This window comes from Oryx dammah, unplaced genomic scaffold (genome assembly GCF_014754425.2).
Source record: "Oryx dammah isolate SB20612 unplaced genomic scaffold, SCBI_Odam_1.1 HiC_scaffold_27, whole genome shotgun sequence".
NCBI lineage: Eukaryota > Metazoa > Chordata > Mammalia > Artiodactyla > Bovidae > Oryx > Oryx dammah.
Genome location: NW_024070211.1, coordinates 117,827,872 through 117,849,696, shown reverse-complemented (window position 1 = coordinate 117,849,696; position 21,825 = coordinate 117,827,872). Strand labels below are relative to the sequence as shown.

At 38.3% G+C, this 21,825-nt stretch overlaps 1 protein-coding gene and 1 long non-coding RNA gene across 5 annotated transcripts in view; one reads left to right on the top strand and one right to left on the bottom strand.

The window, feature by feature from the left end:
• CCDC141 (coiled-coil domain containing 141) overlaps positions 1-21,825 on the top strand; it is a 235,062-nt gene that overhangs the window by 188,454 nt on the left and 24,783 nt on the right. For all 4 annotated transcript variants that reach the window (XM_040227726.1, XM_040227724.1, XM_040227725.1 and 1 more), the window contains exons 15-19: positions 1,982-2,170; positions 3,422-3,601; positions 5,604-5,753; positions 19,975-20,115; positions 20,803-20,991. In XM_040227726.1, coding sequence (XP_040083660.1) covers positions 1,982-2,170; positions 3,422-3,601; positions 5,604-5,753; positions 19,975-20,115; positions 20,803-20,991 — 849 coding nt within the window. The remainder of the gene's footprint in view (positions 1-1,981; positions 2,171-3,421; positions 3,602-5,603; positions 5,754-19,974; positions 20,116-20,802; positions 20,992-21,825) is intronic.
• Positions 5,330-7,776, bottom strand: LOC120853974. Its single transcript, XR_005718892.1, has 3 exons — positions 7,528-7,776; positions 6,209-6,241; positions 5,330-5,453 (listed from the first exon to the last, which is right to left on the bottom strand). It is a non-coding gene; the product is annotated as an uncharacterized LOC120853974 (long non-coding RNA).

Here is a 21,825-nt window from a genome sequence, read left to right as displayed (position 1 = left end):
CAAGAATTTTGTTGTGCTCTCCCATTTTCCCTCTGAGAGCCCTCAGGGTGTGAGAGAAAAAACCATGAGTCATATTCCCAGGCCCTGATGGCTTCTGCATTCCTTAACCCCCACTTCCTGCCACTCCTGAGCCTGACACAATTGCTGGAAAAGTTTGCCAGTCATTTCATCCTCCTACCTGGGTTCTGTTCTTTGCTGCAGAGTTGATACCTGTGTTTCTGTTTGTCACTATTTTGCAACTGTTGGATGTAAAGAATCCCAGGACTGGAAGTTTGAAGATTCCTTTAGGGAATATCTAATTTATGTTCCTTTAAGACAAAGCTGGGGGCTTCTTGGGTGGCACAATGGTAAAGAATCCCTTGCCAATTCATGAGATACAGGAGATGTGGGTTTGATCCCTGGGTCGGGAAGATCCCTGGGAGGAGGAAATGACAACCCACTCCAGTATTCTTTCCTAGAAAATTCCATGGACAGAGGAGCCTGGCCGACTACAGTCCATGGGGTCACAAGGAGTCGAGCATGTACATGCACACACGTGTGCACACACACACAAGACAAAAGTGATGTAATACATAACCACCCCCCCAACACACACACACACACACACACACACCATTGTAGCCCACAGTGAGCTCTTCCCTCCAAACTCCTAGAAAATTCTACTGGCCTGTTTCTTTGTTATAGTCTGTGTCATTTGTATCTGCATTTCATGTGTGCACACGCCCCTGCACATAAGCAAGTGTGTGTGTGTGTGTGTGTGTGTGTGTGTGTGTGTATAAATTCCTCTAAATCAGGAACTGTTATCAAGATTCTTTAGCTCTGTCACCGTGATGTGTATATATTTGATGCCCATGCACTTGATTTCAACTTGAATACCCTTACCAGGTCACTCTTCTGCAAATTATCTCCTTAGCTTAAATCATTTCCATTACTTTTATCCTTGATATAAAATCCAACCCTGAAATCATAGTTAATGGCCATATCACCCTGAACATGCCCAATCTCATCTGAAATTATAGTGGCTTTCTCTTTGAACTGTTCACCGGGATCTAGATTCCTATAAGGGCTATCTGAGCAGCGCTGGGTAGAGAGAAGGTGGTTTGTCCCTCCCTACAAGTGGTGGCTATTTTGGATTCTGGGATGACTGCTTTTTTTTGAGGGGGAGAATGACTGCTTTTAAAGCAGCATAGCTACTGTGGTGCTCAGCTGGTGGTTCATTCTGATCATTCTTTTATCCCAAAGGACAGATAATTCACCCAATGTACTTTTATACTTGTCTTCTTGTGGTGTTCTTATCATACCACTTGATTCTAGTTTTACTAAATATCACAGATGGTCATGGCCTTATAGAGTATCTAGAATATATTTACTTAGCAAATGACTAGATGACTCTGGAGAAGGCAATGGCACCCCACCCCAGTACTCTTGCCTGGAAATCCCATGGACAGAGGAGCCTGGTAGGCTGCAGTCCATGTGATCGCTAAGAGTTGGGCATGACTGAGCGACTTCACTTTTAATTTTCACTTTCATGCATTGGAGAAGGGAATGGCAGCCCACTCCAGTATTCTTGCCTGGAGAATCCCAGGGACAGAGGAGCCTAGTGGGCTGCCATCTATGGGGTTGCTCAGAGTTGGACACAACTGAAGCGACTTAGCAGCAGCAGCAGATGACTCTATGCTATGTCATAGAAATATATGACTTTCCATTTTGCCCTCTAACTTTGAAACAGTTTTTTTTTGTGTTTTTTAAAAAATTTTAATTTAATGTTAATTTAAATTTTAAAAAATATACTGAGAAGATTAGGATGGAATAATATATCCCTAGCATCACACACAATGCCTGGATTTGCAGGGATAGGGGTGAGCCTCACAATAAGTATTTGTTAACAAGTAAGAGAGTGATTTGTTATTGAGATCTTCATACATCAGTTGTAAAGTAAAAAGCGCTCTAGAAGCTCATTTTATTGCTTTCAACTCTTCAGCAACTGAATGACGAGGTTCAGTATATTATAAAAGAGTCAGAAGAGTTAAACGGCAAAGGAGCACCTGTGAAAGAAAAGTCTCAACAGCTGAAGGACCTTATTCACTTCCATCAAAACCTGAAACAGAGAATCCAAGATTATGAGGCCATCCTATATAAGATTATCCAGTTCCACCAAGTCAGAGAAGAGGTAAGACTTACCATGGATGTCTAGAAGACTCTCAGTTTTAAACTATGAAATTAAGAATAAATGATTGTGTAATAAATACAGGCCAGGTTGCTTTTTCTGATACTAGATGCTTTCTGCAATCTGGCTCCAGACTTTGCTTGCACTGAGCCCCATCCTCCCCAATCTACCAGCCAAACAGAGCTTTCCTTGGTCCCTCAAAGATGGCACCCACATTCCTTATTCCAAGCCCTGACTCTTGAGCTGCCTTTATCTCTCAGGTCCTTCTCTCTCCTCTATACCACTTAAACCTTGTCCCTCCACCTAACAACCCTACCTCCCTTGGAGTGAGTTCTCATCTCTTCTAAATTCCTTGAACTCTCACTATTTATTCCACACATCTGTCTTTTTTAATATCTTGATTCTTAATTACTTTTGTTCCCCTAACAAAAGTTAGGGTAAAAGTAACTTAGGGTGTATGTAAACAACAAAAGGTAGGGTATAAGCAACTAAAGGGAAGAAAAAAATTTTATAATTGAAGTGTCAGTAGAACTTCATAGATATTGGCCTCTCTTAACAGAAAATACCACTGAGCACATACACACAACAGAAAATAGAGACGTATTGAAAAGACTTGAAAATAGCCTCTGAATTTAGTCAAATCACAGGCCTATATCTTGCTACAGTTTTAGGCTATGAACAAACAGTATTTTCTTCTTTAATAGAACTGACAATGTTAGTCCCTTAATTTTACTCTATTGACTTGCACCATTATAACATTTATTTGTCTGTAATACTAATTTTAGATGGGCTTGTCAGCAGTGGACTAGCTAGTTAAATGTTATAGGAAATAAGCATTTTTAAAAAATCTATCTTTGAGAAAGACAAGATACGTATGATATCACATGTGGAATCTAAAATGTACAATAAAGTAGTGAATATAACAAAAAAGAAGCAGCCTCACGTATACAGAGAACCAGTGGTTACCAGTGGGGAGAGGAAGGTGCGGAGGGGCAGTACAGAGCTAGGGTATTAAGAGGTACAAACATTTAGGTATAAAAGAAGCTACAAGGGTATATTGTACAATTTAGGGAATACAGCCAATATTTTATAATAACTATAAATGGAGTATAACCTTTAAAAATTGTGAATCACTGTAGCATACAACTGTCATTTACATAATATCATACATCAACTATACCTCTATCTTTTAAAAAAAAACTGTTTTCATAAAAATATGAAACCCAGGTTAATTGTTCATGGCCTAAATTCCAGCTGGGAAGACTCTTCAAGTCAAGAGAACTGGAGTTTCCAGAACAGGCAAAGGAAATGAATGATGCTCGCAATGCCCAGGTCCTCCTCAGACGCTCTCGGGCAAAGCAGGCGCACATAGGCCACCTCCATAAACTGGCCCTCTCCTTGGGGGTGGATGTCATCTCATCAGTACAGCAGCCTGTAAGCAACTTAGACACTGTCATTTTTACCTGATATGGCTGGGAGTTGGGCTGTAATATGAAAGAAACCAGGCAGACTGCCTGGTATACATTCAATTAAAAACTACATTAAGCCATTGGGATACTTATTTGTGGTAAGTTTATACCATGTCTAAAAATGTTTTTAAGGGAAAAAAAAATCTCATTTTAAAAGTCTTGTTTAATACATCTATTCTCATGCTACTTTAAAAGTTATAGAATTGCTATCTATAATGGCAGTTGGTTTTTCACATTTGAAACAAAGAGGAACTAAACTTTTCATTTTATTTATTTTAAATTGATACCCAAAATTGTAAACCTTTTAAGTATATTTGGAGTGACTTGGTATGTGAATCTACTAAAGTCTATGAGCTTTAACTACAGAGTAAGTTTTTATGATACAAATTTGACAATAATTGAAATTTAGTCTAAGTGTGAGATATACACTTGATTTCAAAGACTTAATAAGAAAAAGAAAACCTTACTAGTGTTTTTTATATTTGGTTAAACAAACTATATTGTGAAAATTAACTTCACCAGTTTCTTTTTAATATGACTGCTAGAAAATTTAAAATTATTCATGTGGCTCATGTTGTATTTCTGTTGGACAATGCTGCTTTAGCGTGTCAGATCTGAAAGGTAGCCTTGAGATAGTCAGACCCAGGATCCTCATCTTCAGATGAAGAGTCTGATCCCAGAAAAGTTACTTTATCTACAAAAGCCCAGAGTAGAGGAGCCCAAGCACCTTGGCTCCACCCAGGCCTCTGGGCATCAGTTATTGGATCTGCTTTTCCCACTGGACTGACCTTACCAAAGGAGCTTAAAAGAGATGGAAATAATTCCACATTAAATTTTCTTAAATAACACATTGGGTTCTGATATAAAAGTAAAACAAAAACTCCTTCTTCAAATTCTTAATTTGAGGATTTGAGGGAAGAAAAGACTACGTTAATACTATCCAATATGTATAACATTAATAAAAATCATAATGGCTAATTTTATTTCAAAGTTCATTTAAGATATCTACTAAACTACATTGTTGTTTGCTTGCTCATTCATGTCCGATCCTTTGTGACCTCATGGACTACAACCCTCCAGGCTTCTCTGTCCTTCACTATCTCCTGGACTTTGCTTAGACTCATGAGCATTGAGTTGGTGATGCCATCCAGCCATCTTGTCCTCTGTCATCCCCTTCTTCTGCCTTCAGTCTTTCCCAGAATCAGGGTTTTTTCCAATGAGTCGACTCTTCACATCAGGTGGCAAAAGTGTTGGAGCTTCAGCTTCAGCATCAGTCCTTCCAATGAATATTCAGAGTTGATTTCCTTTAGGATGGACTGGTTTGATCTCCCAAACTATATGGAATGCAGTAAATCTAAAGTATTTTTTTTAATCTGAAAGAAATACAAAATTTCTGTCACTGTTAATAGGCTCTATTTTTCCCAAGAAGGAGCTTTCTTTTAAAGAGTTTTGTTTCATTAGTATATTTATTTTTAGAAGAAAAGAGCAAGGAAGACATCTCACTTTGCACAAATAGTATAAATTGTTCTCAAGTTCACATCTGGCTTTGGCTTCGGGAGCCCCCTGCGCTGAGTAGAGATGGGAGCGCTTGCATAATGAACCTGAGGCTAACCTCAAGTTGACAAGAAAATTACAATGTAGAAGCCAAATGTTTCTAATGCATATTTTATGCCTTTTGAAGTAAAAATTATACCTTACATTGAATGGTGTCTCTGAGGCATTGGGTATGATGAGCAACTCTTCAATACTGAAGTTTTGAGACTAAAAATGTAAGAGTTTGTCTTTCACAACATTGGATGTTGGTGTCTGGCTTCCTTCTGAAATCAAAGAAATTTAAAGTAAAATAAGTCAGGAGCTTATTTTCTTTATTGTCATTTATGAGTTTCACAATGCAGGTAAATTGCATATTGTTCTCATTGCCATTTTGCCTATTCCCTTCATCACTTTTACTTCTCTTTCATTTTCAGAACTGCTCTAATGTTTCTGCAAAGAACCTGCAGGAACAGCTGGACATGCTTGAAGGGGACTGTCTGACCTGGCGTGCCCAGACCGAGGACCATGAGAGGGCCCTGACCCGCAGCCTGGAGTTCTGCATTACAAGGGATGAGATAGGCGAGGTGGGAACACACACACAGAAACAGACACACACACACGCACACACATGTGCGCGCACACACACACAGTAAATCAGGAGACTTTCTTTTTACCCTTGACCTTTTAATCTACCAAGCAGTGGCCTCAGGGCTCAGAAAGGTTGAGTATAGAGTACACTTTAAACTCCCAAAACTGTTGACCTCAGTATGTTGTCAGTGTATAGAACCTGGAATGTAGTATTATGGTTCTTTGCTTGCTCCTCCCCACCCACCCCAAACCCGTATAGCAGTAGTTTTGCTTAAGTGGATTTAGCTCTTCAGGGCAGAAGGGTGACACCTTCCTGGTGCAGCCAGCTCCAGCCTGCTGAGAGGCTATTTAAGTTCCACTGACTCATGATGAAGGGTCAGGGGAGCAAGCTTGTTGTCTCAGAGGTTACAAAGTATTATCACTAAAGTCAAATGGCTAGTTTCATATTTACTCAAACCGAGTGGCTTCTCTGGCAAAGCAACTCCTAGAGAGAAAGAAAGAACGGGTGAGAGGTATCTTCATTTTTTATTGTTTTTTACTGTTTGCCACTTTATTTTTTTAATTGAAGGATATTTGTTTTACAGAATTTTGTGGTTTTCTGTCATACATCAACAAGATTCAGCCATAGTTACACCCATGTCCCCTCCCTCCTGGACCTCTCTCCCATCCCACCTTTCTAGATTGTCACAAAGCCCTTGTTTAAGTTCCCTGAGTCATACAGCAAATTCCCATCGGCTATCTGTTTTACATGTGGTTTTATAAGTTTCCCTGTTCCTCTCTCCATCAGTTCAGTTCACTCCAGTTCAGTTGCTCAGTCGTGTCCGACTCTTTGCGACCCCATGAATCGCAGCACACCAGGCCTCCCTGTCCATTACCATCTCCCAGAGTTCACTCAGACTCATGCCCATTGAGTCAGTGATGCCATCCAGCCATCTCATCCTCTGTCGTCCCCTTCTCCTCCTGCCCTCAATCCCTCCCAGCATCAGAGTCTTTTCATACATCTCCTTAATTCCACCTCCTCTCTCTCAATTCTACCCACCTCCCTCCCTAAGACACACACTGAACTACAGCGCCGCCCTCCCCTAGTGAAACTTTCCATGCAAAGGTTTACTTGTTTTAGGAGAAAAATAAAGGATAGCATGGGCCCTGGTTCCTTACTGGAACTGACAGCAGGACAGAAGGTACCATAATTCTAGACTTATCTCTTTTGAAAGCAAGACGTTAAGTCCATTAATCTCAAGCCCATGAGGAAAGTGAGTGGAGGGGGAAAGAAGTAGTAAAACTTCTTGATTGTTCTGCTTATGCCCCAGTTACACAATTTCAGCCCCGTGAGTATCAACTGTTATCAACATCAGAGCATAGACTGAAGTATGAGTAAACCTGGGTGGTCGTCTAGCCCTTTTTGGCCAAAGGCAAGAAAAAGCAAGACTGGAAGGAAAGAAAGAGGGGAAGAGAGCAGGAGGGAGCGCTTGGATCCCATTCAGCAGGAGGGAAACTAGCATCACCAGAATTTCAGCGGAGCAATGTGCCACAAGACTGTGGAGTTTCTGCTCCCAGTATGTGTTCCAGGCGCAACTGTGGGCCAGAGACTCTTTCTTCACTCAGAGTTAAACACCTGGTGTACCCTGTCCTCTGTGTAGAATGGCCTCTTCCAGGTCATGCCCTGCAGTTAGCAACACTTCAGCCAGATCTTGTTAAGGAAAACAACGTTGATTCTCCCCAAGGCTGTAAAATTTAGATTCATAGTCATGGAAATAATTTTTTTACTACCTTCTTCTGAAATTGTTTTCTTTCTTCGCTTACATCTTCCTCCTCTTCCTTAAAAAAAAAATTGTAAACTTTTCTTGCTGAAAATCTGTCTCTACTGTGATGTTCAGCCCTATTTTATTGAAAGCAGAAGAGAGCAAGCTAAAGGTTATTCCTGGCTGCCTGCAGCTCAGCATCCCTCTTCCTGAAGCACCGTGGCCTTTGTGGACCCGGGTCTCCCCACGGTAGTTCAGGCCCTTCCCATAGTGGTTCTATTTACAGGCTGCCTCGTCATGACCCTGTGCTGGAAGCCAGCGGGTTGGGAAGACAGATGGCCCTTCCAGTCATAGCAGGGACGCCTGGGATTGTCTGTACCAGAACAAGAACGAGAAACCAGATACGTGTGGGTTTGATTTAGGAATCAGATATCCCTACAACATGTTCTTAAATATTAACAGAGTGATTCTTCTCATTTACTTCTACTTCATATCCAACTCATGCTTGATACTAGTTACAGTTTCATGTTTAAAGGATCTTAAAAAGTTTTGGCCTGTTTCCTTTCTTTTCTTTTTTTTCTCTATTGCATAGAAAAGCATTTATTTTAACAAACTTTATATTTAAAATAGAATTTTAATCTGTCTACTCACAAAACCTAATTCAAAACATGATGTATTTATCTCTCTGGCTGATTTGATGTTATTCCTTTACAAACAATATTCAATTTATAATTATTTTATGAAACTGTACTAAATAAAGTTTTTATTTTATCAGAGATCATTTCCCTTTCAGTTCAGTCGCTCAGTCATGTCCGACTCTTTGCAACCCCATGAATTGTAGCACGCCAGGCCTCCCTGTCCATCACCAACTCCCAGAGTTCAGCCAAACTCATGTCCATCGAGTCAGTGATGCCATCCAAAATTACTTTTTATTGAAGTATAGTTGATTTACAATGTTGTGTTAGTTTCTGCTGTACTAACTGAATCGGTTAGACATATATCCACTCTTTTTTCAGATTATGTTCCACTATGGGTCATTAAAGAGTGTTAAGGAAAGTTCCCAGTGCTATACAGTAGGTTCTTATTCAGGAAATATTAATATATTAAAATATTTATAAAAAATTTGTTATAAGTCAGATACAACTTTGAGATGAGAATACTTTAGCCCAACCTCTGTGATTATTTCTTTATTGATTAATTTGTTTATTTTAATTGGAGGCCATTACTTTACAATATTGTGGTGGATTTTCCCACACATTGACACGAATCAGCCACGGGTGTACATGTGTCCCCCCAGTTCTGAACACCACTCCCCTCTCCCTCCCCACTGCATCCCTCTGAGTTGTCCCAGTGCACCAGCTTTGAGTGCCCTGTTTCATCCCTCGAACTTAGACTGGTCATCTATTCACAAGTGGTGATATACATGTTTCAGTGCTATTCTGTCACATCATCCCACCCTCCCCTTCTCCCACAGAGCCCAAAAGTCTGTTCTTTATATCTGTGTCTGTTTTGCTGTCTTGTATATAGGGTCATCATTACCATCTTTCTAGATTCCATATATATGCATTAATATACTGTATTGAGGAGAAGGCAATGGCAACCCACTCCAGTATTCTTGCCTGGAAAATCCCATGGACAGAGGAGCCTGCTAGGACGCAGTCCATGGGGTCGCAAAAAGTCGGACATGACTGAGCAACTTCACTTTCCCTTTTCACTTTCATGCCTTGGAGAAGGAAATGGCAACCCACTCCAGTGTTCTTGCCTGGAGAATCCCAGGGACGGGGGAGCCTGGTGGGCTGCCGTCTATGAGGTCGCACAGAATTGGACACAACTGAAGTGACTTAGTAGCAGCAGAAGCAGCATACTGTATTGGTGTTTTTCTTTCTGGCTTACTTCACTCTATAATAGGCTCCAGTTTCATCTACCCCATTAGAACTGACTCAAATGCATTCTTTCTAATAGCTGAGTAATATTCCATTGTGTATATGTACCACAACTTTTTTATCCATTCTTCTGTCAATGGACATCTAGGTTGCTTCCATGTCCTAGCTATTGTAAACAGTGCTGCAATTAACATTGGGGTACACGTGTCTCTTTCAATTCTGGTTTCCTCTGTGCATATGCCCAGCAGTGGGATTGTTGGATCATATGGCAGTTCTATTTCCAGTTTTTAAAGAAATCTCCACACTATTTTCCATAGTGGCTGTACTAGTTTGCATTCCTACCAACTGGAGAAGGAAATGGCAACCCACTCCAGTATTCTTGCCTAGAGAATCCCATGGATGGAAAGGCTTGGTGGGCTACAGTCCATGGGTCGCAAACAGTCAGATACGACTGAGCAACTTCACTTTCACCAACAGTGTCAGAGGGTTCCCTTTTCTCCACACCTGCTCCAGCATTTATTGTTTGTAGACTGGTATGAGATGGTACCTCATTATGGTTTTTATTTGCATTATCTCTTCCCTGGTGGTTCAAATGGTAAAGTGTCTGCCTGCAATGCAGAAGACCTGGGTTCAATCCCTGGGTGGGGAAGATCTCCTGGAGAAGGAAATGGCAACCCACTCCAGTACTTTTGCCTGGAAAATTCCATGGACAGAGGAGCCTTGTAAGCTACAGTCCATTGGGTTGCAAAGAGTCAGACCCGACTGAGCAACTCGACTTCTCTGATAATGAGTGATGATCATCTTTTCATGTGATTTATTAGCCATCTGTACGTCTTTTTTGGAGAAATTAGTTTTTTAGCCCGTTTTTTTGATTGGGTCATTTATTTTTCTGGTGTTGAGCTGCATGAGCTGCTTGTATATTTTTGAGATTAATTATTTGTCAATTGCTTCGTTTGCTATTATTTTCTCCCATTCTGAAGTCTGTCTTTTCGCCTTGCTTTTAGTTTCCTTCACTGTGCAAAAGCTTTTAAGTTTAATTAGGTCCCATTTATTTATGCTTTTATTTTCATTTACTCTGGGAGGTGGGTCATAGAGGGTCCTGCTGTGATTTACATCAGAGAGTGTTCTGCCTATGTTTTCCTCTAGGAGTTTAATAGTTTCTTGTATTAAATTTAGATTTTTAATACATTTTGAGTTTAGTTTTGTGTATGGTATTAGAAAGTGTGCTAGTTTCATTCTTTTACAGGTGGTTGACCAATTTTCCCAGCACCACTTGTTAAAGAGATTATCTTTTCTCTATTGTGTATTTTTGTCTCCTTTGTCAAAGATAAGGTGTCCATAGGTACATGGATTTATCTCTGGGCTTTCTATTTTGTTCCCTTGATCTATATTTCTGTCTTGCGCCAGTGCCATACTCTCTTGATGACCGTAGCTTTGTAGTATAGTCTAAAGTCAGGCAGATTGATTCCTCCAGTTCCATTCTTCTTTCTCAAGATTGCTTTGGCTATTCAAGGTTTCTTTGTGTTTCCATACAAATTGTGAAGTTATTTGTCCTAGTTCTGTGAAAAATATCAATGGTAGCTGGATAGGGATTGCATTGAATCTATGGATTGCTTTGGGTAGTATATTCATTTTCACTATATTTATTCTTCCAATTCATGAACATGGTATATTTCTCCATCTATTTGTGTCATCTTTTATTTCTTTCATCAGTATTTTATCATTTTCTATGTATAGGTCTTTTGTTTCTTTAGGTAAATTTTTAATTCCTAAGTATTTTATTCTTTTTGTTGCAATGATGAATGGGATTGTTTCCTTAATTTCTCTTTTTGTTTTCTCATTGTTACTGTATAGGGATACAAGGGATTTCTGTGTATTAATTTTAGATCCTGCAACTTTACTGTATGCACTGATTAGCTCTAGTAATTTTCTGGTGGTGTCTTTAGGGTTTTCTATGTAGAGGATCATGTCATCAGCAAACAGTGAGAGTTTTACTTCTTCTTTTCCAATCCAGATTCCTTTTATTTCTTTTTCTGCTCTGATTGCTGTGGCTAACACTTCCAAAACTATGTTGAATAGTAGTGGTGACAGTGGGCACCCTTGTCTTGTTCCTGACTTTAGGGGAAATGCTCTCAATTTTTTACACTTGAGGATAGTGTTTGCTGTGAGTTTATCATATATGGCTTTTATTGTGTTGAGGTATATTCCTTCTATGCCTGCTTTCTGGAGAGTTTTCATTATAAATGGGTGTTGAATTTTTCAAAGGCCTGCATCTATCGAGGTAATCATGTGGTTTTTATCTTTCAATTTGTTAACATGGTGTATCCCCTAGATTGATTTGTGAATATTGAAGAATCCTTGCATCCTTGGGATAAAGTCCACTTGGTCATGATATATGATCATTTTAATATGTTATTGGATTCTGTTTGCTAGAATTTTGTTGAGGATTTTTGTATCTATGTTCATCAGTGATATTGGCCTGTAGTTTTCTTTTTTGTGTGAATTCCTTGTTTGGTTTTGGTATTGGGGTGATAGTGGCCTCATAGAATGATTTTGGGAATTTACCTTCCTCTGCAGTTTTTTGGGAGAGTTTGAGTAGGATAGGTGTTGACTCTTCTCTAAATTTTTGGTAGAATTCACCTGTGAAGACATCTGGTCCTGGGCTTTTGTTTGTTGGAAGATTTTTGATTACAGCTTCTATTTTCATGCTTGTGATCGGTCTGTTAAGATTTTCTGTTTCTTGCTGGTTCAGTTTTGGAAGGATATACTTTTCTAAGAATTCATCTGTTTCCCTTTAATCTTAAAGAGTGCTTTGAAAAATAAAGACACCAACAAGAACTGCTTTCAGATGGTACTGCTGCTGCTGCTAAGTCACTTCAGTCGTGTCTGACTCTGTGTGATCCCATAGACGGCAGCCCACCAGGCTCCCCCATCCCTGGGATTCTCCAGGCAAGGACACTGGAGTGGGTTGCCATTTCCTTCTCCAGTGCAGGAAAGTGAAAAGTGAAAGTGAACTTGCTCAGTCGTGTCTGATTCTTAGCAACCCCATGGACTGCAGCTTACCAGGCTCCTCTGTCCATGGGGTTTTCCAGGCAAGAGTACTGGAGTGGGGTGCCATTATTCAGATGGTACAGAATTTCTTATTTTTTTAAGACTCTGTGGTTGACCACTTCTTCATTAGTCACCTGTAGGAAGAAACCTTCCTCAGCTGCTGAAATGAGGCACTTTGCAGCACCACAAAGACTGCACAACCTGGATTTTGTGGTGCCTATGGGGAATATTAATTAGCAAAATAAGTATATGTGTGGCTTGGTTTGTATTGTGAATGTCTGAACCAGACTCTGAACTGTAATAATATTTGATACTTAAAATTTTTCATTATTAGTAGTAATATTATTTAGTGAAAGTGAAGTCGCTCAGTTGTGTCTGACTCTTTGCAACCCCATGGACTGTAGCCTACCAGGCTCCTCAGTCCATGGAATTTTCCAGGCAAGAGTACTGGAATGGGTTGCCATTTCCTTCTCCAGGGGACCTTCCCAACCCAGGGATCGAACCCAGGTCTCCTGCACCTCAGGCAGATGCTTTACCATAAATCAATATATTACAATAATTTTTTTACATAAAAAATATAGTCAGGTACCCCGTCAGAGAAGTAGGCCGAGCATTTGATTTTTTGAGTTGATTTTGAAACTCAGTATTTTGCTTCCAATGCATTTAAAGTGCTTCTTGAAGGTTCACTGACTTTGAACTGTCTACTAAAAAATATAACCTTCATACTGCCAGATTTTGTGGAGGTTTTTTCCACTCATTTCACACAAAGATATATCGGTATGCATGAATGTTAAATCTCACTATACATTTTCTTGCCTGGCAGTATAAATAAGTTGTTAATACACAAAGCATTATAGATGTTCTTTGCCTTATTACATGACAGAACATCAGTTCCTTATTCTTTACACTTCTCTAGAAATTTAATAACTTAATATTAAGTGTGTTTTCTTCTTGCAACCTGATCAAAAAATTTCCTTTACATTTACATTATGTTAATGGAAATTTGTCACTGGAATCTCATCATGGGTCACAAACAATTACCCTGCAGAGAAGAATAGTAATGACAGAATTGGGTTGGTATTCATTTTCTCAAAGTAAATTTTGCAAACAGAAGTTTTCATATAATTATGTTACTTCAGCCTGAAATTTTTACACTGTACCAACATCTTACCCATCAGGACAGAAATGGAATATATATATATATATATATATATATATATATATATATATACACACACATATACACACACACATATTAATATATATGTATGTATGTTTATATGTATTCCATATGTCATAGTTTCTTGTTCTAGTAACACAGATTCTTTTATTCTTCTGTCATTTAGTTCCAAGGAGATAAGGCACATTAGCAGCAATAAGTTAGAATACAGGAATGCTGCTGCCATAGATACATACACAATGAATAACACTCAGTTCAGTTCAGTCGCTCAGTTGTGTCCAACTCTTTGCAACTCCATGGACTGCAGCATGCCAGGCCTCCCTGTCCATCACCAACTCACAGAGTTTACCCAAACTCATGTCCACTGAGTCAGTGATACCATCCAACCATCTCATCCTCTGTCATCCCCTTCTCCTCCCCCCTTCAATCTTTCCCAGCATCAGGGTCTTTTCAAATGAGTCAGCTCTTCGCATCAGGTGGCCAAAGTATTGGAGTTTCAGCTTTAATATCAGTCTTTCCAATGAATATTCAGGACTGATCTCCTTTAGGATGGACTGGTTGGATCTCCTTGCAATCCAAGGGACTCTCAAGAGTCTTCTTCAACACCACAGTTCAAAAGTATCCATTATTTGGCTCTCAGCTTTCTTTATAGTCCAACTGTCACCTCCATACATGACTACTGGTAAAACCATAGCCTTGACTAGATCGACCTTTGTTGGCAAAGGAATGTCTCTGCTTTTTAATATGCTGTCTAGATTGGTCATAACTTTCCTGCCAAGGAGAAAGTGTCTTTTAATTTCATGGCTGAAATCACCATCTGCAGTGATTTTGGAGCCTAGAAAAATAAAGTCTGACACTGTTTCCCCATCTATTTGCCATGAAGTGATGGGACCGGATACCATGATCTTCGTTTTCTGAATGTTGAGCTTTATGCCAACTTCTTCACTCTCCTCTTTCACTTTCATCAAGAGGTTCTTTAGTTCCTCTTCACTTTCTGCCATAAGGGTGGTATCATCTGCATATCTGAGGTTATTGATATTTCTCCCAGCAATCTTGATTCCAGCTTGTGCTTCATCCAGCCCAGCGTTTCTCATGATGTACTCTGCATACACCTGACCTGTCTGACCTGCTTCCTGAGAAACCTGTATGTATGCAGGTCAGGAAGCAACAGTTAGAACTGGACATGGAACAACAGACTGGTTCCAAATAGGAAAAAGAGTATGTCTATTTCTTAGATTGATGATCTTAATTCATCATTTTAAGGAAAAACTAAATTATCATCATTCAACTAATATTACTATGTGACTACTGTCTGCCAAGCCATCGTACACACCAGTCCTTAGGAAACTAATAGTTTAGGGCAACTTAAAGCCCAAGGGCCTTCACAACTACAACTGCTCATCACTAGGCCCCAGTGTGAGTCCATTTAGTTGGTATTTATAAGAGGATAGAAAAGACTATAATTTGTTTTGAAATGTCCATTCCATTGGGTTAAAATCTGTTGGAAGTTTGGTGTTTAACAGCTGCACAATTACTCTTCTTACTGTAGAAGATAAAAAGCTGAACTTTTCAAATCATGGTTATCATGTTCAGAAAATAAAATGTAAATATATTGTGAACACAATAACTTGCAGAGTGGATGAATAGCTATTACTGAGATGTGCTGCCACCTGCAACTTAAAATGGAGCAATTGTCTTCTTTCCAAGCTGCCCCACTTTCTGCTTCTACAAGACTGGTCATAAGCACAGGACAGTCATGTGGTTGCTGAACAGGAGGGGGCCAAGAAAGTCTGGTCCTGAAATCTCTCCAGAACTAAAGCTAAAGTTACCATTAATAATTGTAGCAAGTCACTTGGGTTAAATTAGGAGTTTGGGGCCACTTCATTTCAAATGAAGCATCCCTAGGGTGTTATAACATTATAGCCTCCTTTCTGTTACTGAAAATGAGCATCAGAAAACTTTTTTTTTTTCTGGAGTAAGCAAAATGGTGGGCAAAAAATAAAGCTCATGAAATGGACATTAAGAGAAATGGACTACTTGTTTTGTATTTTTGCTTCTGGCCAATCATGTGCCATGGTTCTAATGAAAGGCTTTTATTTTAAAGACATTGTCTTAGTTTTATTTTATTTTATTTTATTTTTGTCTTAGTTTTAAAATGTCCCATGCCCCACACGTAAATTGGCCTTGCCATCAACAGACTCACAAATAATGCCTCCTTGTGCCAAAGTTGCCTCAGCCAGCTTTGTCAAGACTAAAATAGCAAGCCAGCCTCTTTGTTACCCATTTTGTTCCCTTTTGCTTCCTCCCTAAGAAGTTTTGTTTATGTCTAACCCTGAGAGAAGTTTACTGCTCCCTGGGAAATTTGGTGAAGATGCTCATTATGTTAGTTTCAAAAGAACTGCAGTTTTAAGTCTTAATGATTTTTTTTTCTAATTACAGCTCTATTCCACAGCAACTATGGAGGAGATGGACAAGTGGAAAGATAGGAAAATCACACTGTGCATTTGAAAAAGTATCTTTCTCCTGATTTCCTTAAGACTTTCAGAAATTTTATCAATACAAATTATAAAAACATTTAAATATTTTGAATAGGGTAAACTTATCCTTGCCCCAAGGTTTGGGTAGTTTTCCTTCTTTCTGTGCTCTGGTTGAACAGTTGTCTTGGCCATCTCCACCATTCCCCATTGTTGATCACCTAACTAAAGTTTAAAACAGCTATATGCATGAACAATGATACCATAGCCGAGCAACCATGGCACTCAGTTTAAAAAAAAAAACATATAAACAAGTTATATGGATATTAGATGGGAAGTTAAGTTTTCATATTAGAATGCACAGGTAAGAAAATTAGACATGGCTAGATTTTTTCTGAAAATCTGGTTGCTGAAGATAATTCATGCTGCTGCCTTCAACTTGTATCTGCAATAGTCCTGAATTTGAGCTGGGAAAGGTTCAGGATTTAAATGGATTTCCAATGGGACCAAAAGAGAGAAGTGCCAGCAAGTATGTCAAAGGAGATCATATGTCAGAAAGAAACTGATCTCGTTTCACATACCCATAGCACCATGAACATTCTTTGGCCTTATAAATCATCTTCAGTGAAAGTACATACATTTTGAGGCAAACAGAAATAAAATTACACTTATCATTTATCAGCCTCAAATTTCTTAATCCAAGGTAAACTTTAAATGTCATCACTTAGAATTAAAAGGTTAAGGCTCAGTCTTTCTTCATTTATCGCATAGTTTTCAAATAGATGTTGATTTTTTTCCCATTTAAACAAGTGGGCATAACTCAGTGGTTATCAGGTTGATAACAGAGTCCCTCTTCCTTTGTCCAGACTGAAGTTTATAATATATGTTATGGTACAGTCATGGGGAAAAAAGAATATAAAATTTTGTTTGCCGATGGATACATGTTAGTGACTGTACATATTTTTCCTTTCTTTTTATTTTACTTTATTTATTGTTATTAAAAATAAAAATTGTATTTTTAACTGTAGTGAATGACACATAACATCAAGTTTACCATCTTAACCCTTTTAGGAGTACATATAAGTGATCTGCTGGAGAAGGAAATGGCAATCCACTCCAGTATTCCTGCCTGGAAAATCCCATGGACAGAGGAGCCTGATAGGCTACAGTCCACGGGGTCGAAAAGAGTCGGACACGACTGAACGACTTCATTCATTCATAAGTGATTTTAGGGCATTCCCATTGTTGTACTACTGTGTCTTCATATCTTAACCTCATAAAATTGTCCTCATTTGTGGTTTCCCACTAATGTCAAACACACACATTTTAACACATCCACTGTCAAAAAATTTAAATATGAATTGTTTATTTTGTAAACATATCAGCTGAATACTATCTTTTAAATATTTTTTCTGAGTTCTAATGGAGGAATAATTTTCAAGTTTTGAAGTTATACTTCTTTCCACTCCTTTATAATATTATTGATTTATCCATTGGAATATTTTATGTGGTCTCTGTGCTTGTAATTTATTGAAAGAGACACATGTACTCCAGTGTTCATTGCAGCACTGTTTATAATAGCCAGGACATGGAAACAACCTAGATGTCCATCAGCAGATGAATGGATAAGAAAGCTGTGGTACATATACACAATGGAGTATTACTCAGCCGTTAAAAAGAATACATTTGAATCAGTTCTGATGAGATGGATGAAACTGGAGCCGATTATACAGAGTGAAATAAGCCAGACAGAAAAACACCAATACAGTATACTAACACATATATATGGAATTTAGAAAGATGGCAATGATGACCCTGTATGCAAGACAGCAAAAAAGACACAGATGTGTATAGCGGACTTTTGGACTCAGTGGGAGAGGGAGAGGGTGAGATGATTTGGCAGAATGGCATTGAAACATGTATAATATCATGTAAGAATCGAATTGCCAGTCTATGTCCGATGCAGGATATGGCACGCTTGGGGCTGGTACGTGGGGATGACCCAGAGAAATGTTGTGGGGAGGGGAGTGGCAGGGGGGTTCATGTTTGGGAACGCATGTACACCCATGGTGGATTCATGTCAATGTATGGCAAAACCAATACAGAATTGTAAAGTAAACAAAAATAAAATAAAATAAAGCTAATGCTCAATACTTTTATTTATCATATAAACAACACTGATGAAGTATAGGTAGAGCAAATGCAAAAATTGAATCAGTATAATAATTTCCATGTATGCAGTTAGGGCTTTATCAATTGTTCTTTTCAGAAAGCGGAGAAGGCAATGGCAACCCACTCCAGTGTTCTTGCCTGGAAAATCCCATGGATGGAGGAGCCTGGTGGGCTGCCGACTATGGGGTCGCACAGAGTCGGACACGACTGAAGCAACTTAGCAGCAGCAGCAGTTTTCAGAAAGTGTTAAATATCAAACTTTTGTCTTTATAATATGCAGAATTTGAAATAAGAATTGAAAAGATGAGTGTTTTCTCCGGGCAGATAGTTTTTCTGCATTTTAAACCTAAAATCCGTCCTGTGCACAATTTTTATTCCCTCCCAAATAATTTACTTGCTGTCATTGAAAAGAATTTTAATGTTTTCCTGACTTCTTGTCATAGCTCAAATTTATCAACCATGACATTGTTCATTCTTGGCTGTTCAATGCTCCCATATAATCTGAGATGCTTTATATTTTCTCTGTACTCCTCTTCGCTGACATTATAGAGTGAGTTTCCTGTCAATGTGTTTATCCTTCTTGAATCTGCAGAAGGGCACAGAAAGCAGTGTGGTTAATCGAACTAGACTGCTTAGAATTTTGCTTCACTGATAGAGCTGAACTGTTTGTTTTTAAGAAAGTCATCATCTATGCCCTGTTTTCAGTGTACAGCCACGCGCTCTGTTCATGCACAAGTTAGCATCGCCACCGTGGGCAACAACTGTCACTTTACATTCCATTTTTGAAGGCTCTCTGAAGTTAATGATTTATTTCTAAGAAGTAAATCTCTTCTGGAAACTGTCCGTGAAAAATGATTTTTAATTGGATTTGAACAAATACAGCCCTTTTCCTACTGACTCTCATACTGGGTCCCCTCTTCTACCTCATTAATGTCCTCACTGGGCTAAATGTTAACACACCATTGACGTCTGCAACATGAACACCTCCTGGGAGACAATAAGTTTATTCATGATAACTGTAAGAGCACTGGAATATGGAAGGATCTGAGACAAATATTAGCACAGAGAGACTAGAATGAGTTGTAAAATAATGTCAGATAAATACAAATAAAATTAGAGTTGTTAAGAATCTATCACATATTAAAATCATTCTTGTTTGAAGGCCAAAGGATGTTCTATAACTGTAATCCTAATTATAAATTACAAATCAAAAAATACTAAGAACAATTTATAATTACCTATACTTGGGGAACAGAGAAGGCAGTGGCACCCCACTCCAGTACTCTTGCCTGGAAAATCCTATGGACGGAGGAGCCTGGTAGGCTGCAGTCCATGGGGTTGCTAAGAGTCGGACACCACTGAGCGACTTCACTTTCACTTTTCACTTTCATGCATTGGAGAAGGAAATGGCAACCCACTCCAGTGTTCTTGCCTGGAGAATCCCAGGGACAGGGGAGCCTGGCGGGCTTCTGTCTATGGGGTCGCACAGAGTCAGACACGACTGAAGCAACATAGCAGCAGCAGCAGCATACTTGGGGAATATGTTTAAATTCACATTATATATTCACTTAGCAGACTTGCTTTCTATTTAAAATCACTTTGAATACATTTCAAAGGTTATGAAGATTTTGAAGTACAGATATCTTGATTAATGCAAACGAATATCAGTGTTCTCATTTTAAGGAAATCACCTGTTTCTTTTTATTGAACTGTAGCTCAAAGAATCATTCAAAGAAATAAAAAAGAAATTCAACAATTTGAAGTTTAATTACACTAAGAAAAATGAAAAAGCTCGAAATCTAAAAGCTCTCAAATATCAAATTCAACAAGTGGATATATATGCTGAAAAACTACAGGTAATGAGAAGATACTTGTATGTGTGTGTGTGTGTATGCTACAATTATTGCAAAATTATTTTGCATTTCAATTCTAAATGCCTAACCCTTAGGCTTTTTTTATACCATTAGAACTGAAAAGATAGTTTTTAGTTTTTATAACAATTGGGTGCTTCATGTAAAATACATAACTTATTGATTTATCTCTTGAAGCAGCTCCAGAATGATCTCTGCTACACACACACAAACACACACAGACACACACACACCTCCTATACATCCCTTTTTCTTTCCTTGCACCCACCTATATCAATCAGGAGCTTCTTCCACTGTTCCTGCAGGCCCTAATACCTTTCCTGATTATTGCTTATGCTGGCTAATTTGATTGCTTTCTCAGGAGACAGTGAGCTGAGTACAATAAAATATTTGATTTTATGGTCTTTGTCTTCTTTAAACAATCATAGCATTCTCAAACTATAGAATAGATCCTGGTGTAGAGTAAATTTTCTCTATATCTGCTGAATGCTGAATCAATAAACTATCTGAAAGGAAACCTATTCTTTCCAAAATGTGTTTTAATAATTATGATTTTAACATATTAAATGAAGGATGCTATAAAAGTTTTTCAAAGTTTTTCCCTCAATATTTAATTATTAACTAGCTGAGTAAATAAAAACTGACTGTCATTAAAAAATTTTTTTTGCCCAGGCTTTGAAAAGGAAAATGGAAAAAGTTGAGAATAAAACTTCTCTCTTAAATTATCCAAATAATAACGTGAATGTCCTTTTGGAAGCCATGAGGGATTTGCGGAAGCATGTGGATGACTTTGACAAAGTTGTAACAGATTACAGGAAGAATTTGAACCTGACCGAGCATCTCCAGGAGTTGATAGAAGAGGTATTCTCTTCTTGTTGTCATGTTATCTGTATTGCAATTATTTTTTAAATTTCTCTGTTGCTTAGAACAACACTGCATTAGCTATTACTGTCATTAAATTTGTGCATCATGCTCCTTTTCATGATTATATCCTTAGGATAATTTCCTAATGCAGAATTGCTGTACCAAAGGGATCATGTTACACGGTTTTGACTGTATTGTCCAGTTGCTCTTTGGAAAGATTTTACTAATTTAACTCTTCTTACCAGCAACATACGAGAAATTCTCATTTCTCCAAAACCTACAGAATTGATGTACCAAAGGGATCATGTTACACGGTTTTGACTGTATTGTCCAGTTGCTCTTTGGAAAGATTTTACTAATTTAACTCTTCTTACCAGCAACATAAAAGAAATTCTCATTTCTCCAAAACCTCATTTCTCCAAAACTTCTTCTTACCAGCAACATACGAGAAATTCTCATTTCTCCAAAACCTACAGAATTGATGTATCAAAGGGATCATGTTACACAGTTTTGATTGTATTGTTCAGTTGCTCTTTGGAAAGATTTTACTAATTTAACTCTTCTTACCAGCAACATACAAGAAATTCTCATTTCTCAACTCAAGATGTTTAATCATCATGGAGCTAATTATATTCACTGTTGAGTATCTGCTAAAATAATCAATAATGACTTATTTCACAGAATTTGAGAATGTTTAGAGAGAAAATTGCTGATTGGATTTTTCAGGTATAAAAATTCTTATTGGTATTATTTCATTTTTATCAAGAGGATAAATGGCAAAGTATACATAAATTATACAAAACTGGCAGTTAAAGTCATTATTTGCACACT